Source organism: Muscardinus avellanarius, assembly GCF_963383645.1.
Source record: "Muscardinus avellanarius genome assembly, chromosome: 14".
Lineage (NCBI taxonomy): Eukaryota > Metazoa > Chordata > Mammalia > Rodentia > Gliridae > Muscardinus > Muscardinus avellanarius.
Window position 1 is genome coordinate 69,223,173 of NC_137800.1, and position 7,421 is coordinate 69,230,593.

At 45.1% G+C, this 7,421-nt stretch overlaps 1 protein-coding gene across 1 annotated transcript in view; it reads right to left on the bottom strand.

Moving 5' to 3' along the window:
• Nucleotides 1-6,577, bottom strand: part of NEDD9 (neural precursor cell expressed, developmentally down-regulated 9) — a gene marked incomplete at both ends in the record, with an annotated part of 29,883 nt that extends 23,306 nt beyond the window's left edge. The window contains 2 exons of the mRNA XM_080710278.1: nucleotides 5,197-5,643; nucleotides 6,527-6,577. Coding sequence (XP_080566404.1) covers nucleotides 5,197-5,643; nucleotides 6,527-6,577 — 498 coding nt within the window. The remainder of the gene's footprint in view (nucleotides 1-5,196; nucleotides 5,644-6,526) is intronic.
• Nucleotides 6,578-7,421: the final 844 nt, after the last annotated feature.

Here is a 7,421-nt window from a genome sequence, read left to right on the forward strand (position 1 = left end):
CATGTTTTTGGTTCTTATATTACCTTTCAGGAATGAGCCTGGAAGACCTACCTAAAACCTTTGAATCATTTCCTGCCAACATCCGTCCGTGTCCTATTTTGGAAGATAGGAAATGCTCCTTAAAGATGATGCCATCAGGCCTTGGTAAATCTTAATAATTCTTGAGTATTCTGAGTGCTGTCTCGAAGCCGTGCTTGCCCCAGCCGAGACCACCCTATCCACAGTAGAAGTGCAGGCCATGACCTTTTTTAATGGTCCTGGGAGTTGTCTTAAAATCAGTGATGTATATGACACATTTGAGACCAGAGAGAAGGTAGAAACTGCTGGGTTGCAGAGAGAAAACATCACAGAAAAGATGAATGGCGTGATGGGTTTTGAAGGATGAATAGGAGTCTATAGATAAAATAGGGGAAATTCTGCATAAACTACACTGCATCCAAAGGAAGCTGTGAGGCTCAGTAGAAGTTATTTTTTTCTATTATTGACTATAAAAGAGTTAACAAATCTTGCTGGGAAGAATATATAAAAATTATGGCCTCAGACAAACCCAACTTTCTACCAATCATACTTTGCTTTGGTACTCACTTATTATAGAGAGCTATGACTGCAGAAAATGGGTGGTGACGTTCACAAAGGCCCTTCTGGCAGAGAACTACTGCCTATGATCTGACATCTGTCATGGCACATGGTAATGATCGTAGCAGTGTGATGGTGGGTGGTTGTAAGATCAGAACTACCTTTTAATGGGGGCCTTAAAGGTTAACTTAATACTCTGTTTCTTGCCTCTACCTTGTTCATTCACTCATTCACTCATTCATTCATTCACTGGGCTATCATCATCTGTGTGCTGACACTCTGCTATGTGACTGACCTATAGCAGTAAACAGCCTCGAGCCTTGCTTTAATGGAGCTTGCAATTTAGCTCCAAAGTAATTTTGAGAAGAAGGCAAAGCAAATCTAATTCCACCAGTTAATATTAAAGCAATAGGTCCAAAGAGTAATCAGAAAAACACATATAATTCCCCATGCAGATAGAGCATGAAATGGGTATGCTCAAGAGGAAGTTTTACTGATCTTTGAAGCAGAGAAATGAGGGTATTTTGGGATTGAAGTTTTGGAGCATTTGGAAGCTCCAATCCAAAACAAACTCCCATATTAAGAAGAATTTTCGCTTTCAAAATAGTGGAAACTTTTTTTTATACATAGAACTCAGTTTTCCAAATAATTTGACTCTGAGTAACCCATTTTAATTTAGAATTGCCTGTGAGCCCTTGGCGATTGCCTCGCATACTTGGAAATCTTTGCAAAGTGAGAAAACTCTAACTTACAAATTGTTTTCAAGTGGGAGGGATAGTGACGAGCCCTAACTATAACAATTCATGAGGTTGACATGATGCTGTTTCCTAGACATTTGTCTAATTGCTTACGGGTTTATATTCCACAGTTTTTCCATTTCATATTTTGGAGCTCCGAGGTTCCCCTTTTTCCTTTTAGATGCAGCTCTCAAACATTCTTGCGGATCCTGGGCATTTTGCCTACAATGCCTAATGGATACAACAGCCCTGCTCACAAAACCCAGAGTGAAAAAGACCAATGAAACTTAAGTAAAAGTGCCAGGATATATGGTATATAAGGTTTGTAAATAATTCTGGGAGATCCCTCCCACCCTCTGAAGAGTTCTCGAAGAGCCTCATGCTACGGGACACAGCATCTATGCTGGCAATAGAGTATGTGTAGACTTAGTATATATGATAAATACAAGCCTAGTACAGTTCCACATAAACTGAGAAAGGTCTGAAAGACCATCGCGGGCAGCTCATTCCTTAAGTGTCCTCTGTGCTGAGCATCGCACCAGGTTCTTTTTATATTGTTCCATTTATTTCTCACAAAGACCCTTTGGGGTAAATATGATCATTCCCATTTTACAGATGCAGAGGCCAAATCTGATGGAAGGTAAGTAACAAGGGACAGACAGCTATGAAGGAAGAGCCCGGCACCCACACGCTTTCTGCAGTACACACACTGTCTTTGGAGGGTGGGACCACATAACTTTCCCTGCTCTCAATGCTGATTTAATAAGTGAGAAAAGTCGGTTGATGTGGATGGGATGAGGAGGATAAGTAAAGGCTGGGGTTTCCCGGAGAGCAAAGTTGAAGTCACAGAAGGCAGAATTCACTGGTGTTTTTTTTTTTTTTGTGTGTGTGTGTGTGTGTGTGTGTTTTTCTTAAGTGATTCATTGGTAGAAAAAAAAAAAAACCTTGCTGGATAAAACTTCTGAAGCCCATACTCTGTGGCAATGTTGAGGGAATTTTGATCTATGGAAAGTCCCGGATCATCATCATCAGATTGGAGCCCAGCCAAGCCTCTGCATCGTCTCTCTACAGCGTTACTCAAAGTGTAGTCCTGGGTCACCTGCCACAGAACTATTCAAAGAGCTTGATAAAATGCAGATCGCCGGTATTAAAGTCTCATCCTCTTGGATGAGACTTTTGGAGGGGAAGGGCCTAGGAATCTGCATTTTGACTCGCCCTCCCCACCTCTCTGGGCGATTCTCTGCTCACTAAAGTTTTAAAACCACACTTCAGTGATTCACAACAGGATTCCGCTGCCTCCTCATGTTCTTGCTGAATAGTTTTTAAGCACCACAGCTTAACTACCAAGAACATCTAGTTCTAGGCTTCCCACCACCGTGCATATGGGCAATTAATAGAGAAAGCAAGCAAGTGAGCAAGGAAAAATAAAACATTACAAGAGAAAATAAGCAAACTGCTTCATTAGCCAGTCAATAAAACTACTGAAATGAGAACTCACAATCGAACCAGAACATACACACGGGGTTCACGCTGCACTGAGACGCTCTCTCGGGTCTGTGGCTTAAGCCATGAGCTCAATTCCCATACACTGGGGAGGGCGATGGCAAGGGCCACATGGGTGGACAGTCTAAAGGCCGTAACTATTAGCTGGAAGGTGAAATCACTTCTTAGGAGCTAAACTATCTCCACTGGGAAAGAAACAGGAAAGGGAGGAAACAGAGGGGGAGGGTAAAGGAGGGAGAGAATGAGGACATGATAGAAGGGGGAAGGAAAACAAAAAGGGAAGATGGAAAGGAGGGGAGGAAGGAAAGAAAGGGAACAGAATGAGTGAGAGGGAGACAGAGAGAAGAAGAGAAAGGAAAAGAGAAAGTAGAGGGTGGGTGGGAAGAAAAGGGAGGGCAGACAAGACCATTTGGTGGCAGTCGAGGGGGCAGTGGACATAGGCAGGTGGCCGAAGGACCGGAAGGCCTGAGTGTCCTGGAGAACACTCGCAATTTGACAGAGAAGAAGCCGGGCCTGCCCCTCCTGTCCTTCCAGTCCTGACCACGAGGCTACTTAGATCCCCAGCGCTCCCACTCTGCCCGCACCCCCTGGCAGGCTGGCAGAGGGCCTGCTCAGATGCCGGTTTGCACGCACAGGACTCACCTATCTTTGGCTAAACACAAATGTTGTTCCCCTGAGTTTAGAATTAACAAAACAAAGCGACACATGGAGTTTGAGCATCTGAGAGTCACCCTGGGCGCACGACCCCTTGACATCAACCCGAGGCAAGGGAAAGTGCTCCCCCTCAGAGAGGGCGAGCACCCGGAGCAAATCCTCAATACATGTGGTGGGGAGAAGTCTGAAGTTTCAGACCTCTCAGACTTGGAACTGAAAAGGTCGTGTCTCCAAAGGAAAACATGCCCCTTCCTGCCAAAATCAACTGTGATGAAAGTTTGGGCCCACCACCTTTCAGCCAAGCATTTCCTGTTCTGGCCTTCCCGTCTGCCTGCTGAGCACAGCTCACGTGATGGGGAGCTATTTTTAAGGTGCAAGCATCCGAGACTAAGAATGAGAGAGTTATTTATTTATAGTTACACCTTTTAACTCTTCCTGTTCTTCCTCTGCAGAGAGAGGCCAGGTTTGCCTTTCCCTGTGAATCTAAAGTCACTGGGTTAAGAAGGACTCTGAAAGGTCACAGCTCAGTCTGTTGCTTGAAGCCGGAGACTGGGGTCCTGGAGAAAGCAGGTCGGAAGGCAAATCAATTCTTGAAGAATTCCTCCTAATGAGCATACACTCAGAGGATGTACTCTTTAGAAGTGTTTACACAACGCACTTTTGGTTTTGTTACTTACAGGGATCCAACAGCAAGTCCCCACATTTTTTTTTTCTAACAGAAGACTCTAGCTCCAGGCAAGTGGATATCTGCTAATTGACAAAGGTTTATAAATTCAGGTAGTGTGTTAAATTTATTTGAGATAGAGCACACCAATGTTTACTATTCTAAGAGTCAGCAGGCTCTTTTAGGTATCTAACTCCAGTCTTCCTCTTGTAATTTGGAGTTATTTTCTTGTTCTGTTAAATTAGTCCATTCTTAATACCAAACCTGGAGGGAATCACTAGCATTTGATAGTAGATGAAAGAGAAACTCCCTTCCTTGTAATGTGCATGAAAACATCATCTTGCTTTTGGCTACTGTCCCTGTCAGTCTACTGACATGATTTTCTTCACAGCAAGGTCTCCATCTGATGTCATTGTGTTTTACAGTGTTTCCCTCACTACAGTGTAAACACTGTAGAGGCTCATCCTCTGTCATCAAAGTATCATCATAGGCATCAGAGATTCATCCCAAGCATCAAAAATATACTGGATGTTCAACATTCACCATCTCATGAATGCATTCCTATTTATCCCAAATTGTTATGGATTATAGAGGGCATCACTCCCCACCTGCTGTAGTGTGGGTGTGGTCTGAGTGGCCCCTAAGTGTCCACTGTGATTAAAGGACTGATCTGCAGTGTGGGAGGTGGTGGAACCATTGGGAAATGATGAAACCCTCCTCCGGGCTACACTCCCAGACCTATTTTTATATTTTTATTTGGAAACAGGGTCTCTTAAGCCAGCGAGGCTGGCTTTGAACCTGCGTGATCCTCCTGTCTCCGCCTCCCAAGCGTGGGGATTACAAGCGTGCGCCACCACGCCCGGCTGATCAATAGTATTTGGAACGTGGCAGTTCAAGACAGTTAGGTTAACTGATGAATGGCCAAATGATGCCAGAGTTGGGGCATTTGTTCTGTTTACTTTGGGGCAGTTTCCATTTGTTATTTTGGGAACTTTTCTATTACTCCAGATGCAATAGAAAAAAAACAAAACAATAGGAACAAAATTCTAGTTAGCCACTTACCTTTTTACTTAAGTGGGGACCATTGGTGCCTCCCATGCTTCTCTGTACTGATGGTGGCACTTGATATACATCTTGCTCTTGGATACCATGGCCAGTGGGTACTTGGTAAATTCCCTGATTCTGGTAGGAGGGTGGCACTTGGTAGATGGTGTCGCGAGATGCCGCCTGTGAGTTTGGCACTTGGTAGAGTTTCTGTTGGCCAAAGCTCTGATGGGTAGGTCCAGAGGTGGGCTGGTCATAACTGGAGGGGGTATCCTGCACGGGACCAATCAGAAGCTTCACCCGGTTGCCCGGGACGATGCCTTGCCTACCGTGGAGAGAGCACAGCCACCATCCTTCTAGCCCTCCGGTGTTCTGCTCTATGACCGTCAGGATGTCCCCCTTGCGGAAGGCCAGCTCCTCAGCACACTCTGGGACATTGTCGTATAAGGCCCTTGCCATAAGATTCTAGGAAGGAACGAACAGGGGGAAATCATGTTAGAAAATCGTGTTAGAATCCCTTTAACACCTATAGCCCGTGCTCTTAGGGAGAGGCACCCTTCCTGGAAAAAGAGAAGAAAACCTGAACCATAGCCCGTAAGGACAAAAACAGATGGTGCAGACAAAAGACAGATACATACATATTCTGTCTGCCACCAATGACATCAGACTGCCTCTTTGGAAAAGTTCAAAACGCCAGCATAATTCTCTCCTCTAGCAGGAGACGCTGTGCCAAGGGTTATGAGAAGCACTGGGGAAGAGGCAGAGAAAGGCTTACCATGCAAAATGGGTTTCTTTGTTTTTAAAATTAAGTTTAAGGGGGGAAATATCCTAAGCTATTTAGATGAATCACAATGGAGAAAATCCTATACAACACAGGACAAAGAGCACTTATATTCATTTCAGTATTGACGTGTAAACATAAGTACACCTATATGTGCCTTGTCGGGCCTGAAAATATTTTCTCTCAGATGATCAAGAGGAGCTTGGATATGGGGACAATCTTGGTAGAGGGATAGAGACACACTGATAATCAAGCAAGGATATAGCTGGGCATGGTAACATATGCCTGTAGTCCCAGTACTTGGGAGACTGGAACAGGAGGCTTGCAGGTTTGAGACCAGCTTCAGCAGTCTAGTGAGATCCTTAGCATCTTAGTGAGATGCTATTTTTAAAATAAATGGCTAGGGGTGTAGCTCAGAGGTAAAATGCCTCTGAGTTCAGTTCCCAGTGCCAAAAAAAAAAAAAAAAAGCAAGGTCACAGTGCGACCATATTCTGCCATATTCTGTATTTCCAGATTTGACAGTGGGGAGCTACAGGGGATTTATACACATGTAGGTAGATGCCAACCCGTTCTCCTTTGGTCTTTTTCTCAGATCTCTCCTGAGGACCCCTCCTCATCCCGCCACTTTATCACCTACTTTCTTGAATCTCACCATTCAGATCTAAAAGGCTGAACCTCCCCCCTTTCACTGCCTGAGAAACACTTTCTCTCTTTGTGCGAAGGCCCCCAGGCTGGCACATTCAGTACTCAGCAGACAGCCAAAGTAGGCATTCAGCAGGGTGGGCAGGCCGTGCGCACTGACATTCCTGGAAGCCTTTCAAAGGCTCTGAGGATTTCATTTCTCGGCTCTAGAAAGGCTTTGCAGCACGCTGGCAGCCATGGCTGCGCGCGAGAAGTTGGGGGACACTCAGTTCATCTCAGGCACTCGGAAAACTACAAGAGCTCTCTCTACTGCCTCGTTCCGATGTTTGCACGTGCTCAGCGGCATAGCAGGGGATCATCTATGCTGACTGGTGCAGGCTTGAGGCTTTATTTCACACCAAAACGTATTTGTGGAATCTGGGGCTGTTTTTGCTCGGGGGTTTGTCCCTGTTTTCTTCCCTAGCTGGGAAGGTGGACTTGATCGTTCAGCCTTGTGCTTTCTTGTCTTTGAAACATCGCCTCTCTCTACTATGCTCAGAACCACAGCATTTGTAGAAGCTGCTGTTCCTGCCTTGGAATGGCTGTGTGTCAGGCACCTGCCCTGTGGTCAGGACTTGGGAGGGGAGCCAGTTCTACTATTGTGAGTCAAGCTACTTTCAGTCAGTATGAAGAGAGATTACGTACTTTTAGTACGTAAAGAAGAGAGATAAAGCCATTAATATCAGCCCCCGGAGGTTCTGTGATGGTCTTCAAGGATAGGCTTGAACTCCTTATGAGTTATGAAAATTCAGTGATGGAGGCAGCTGGACAGTGAGGGAC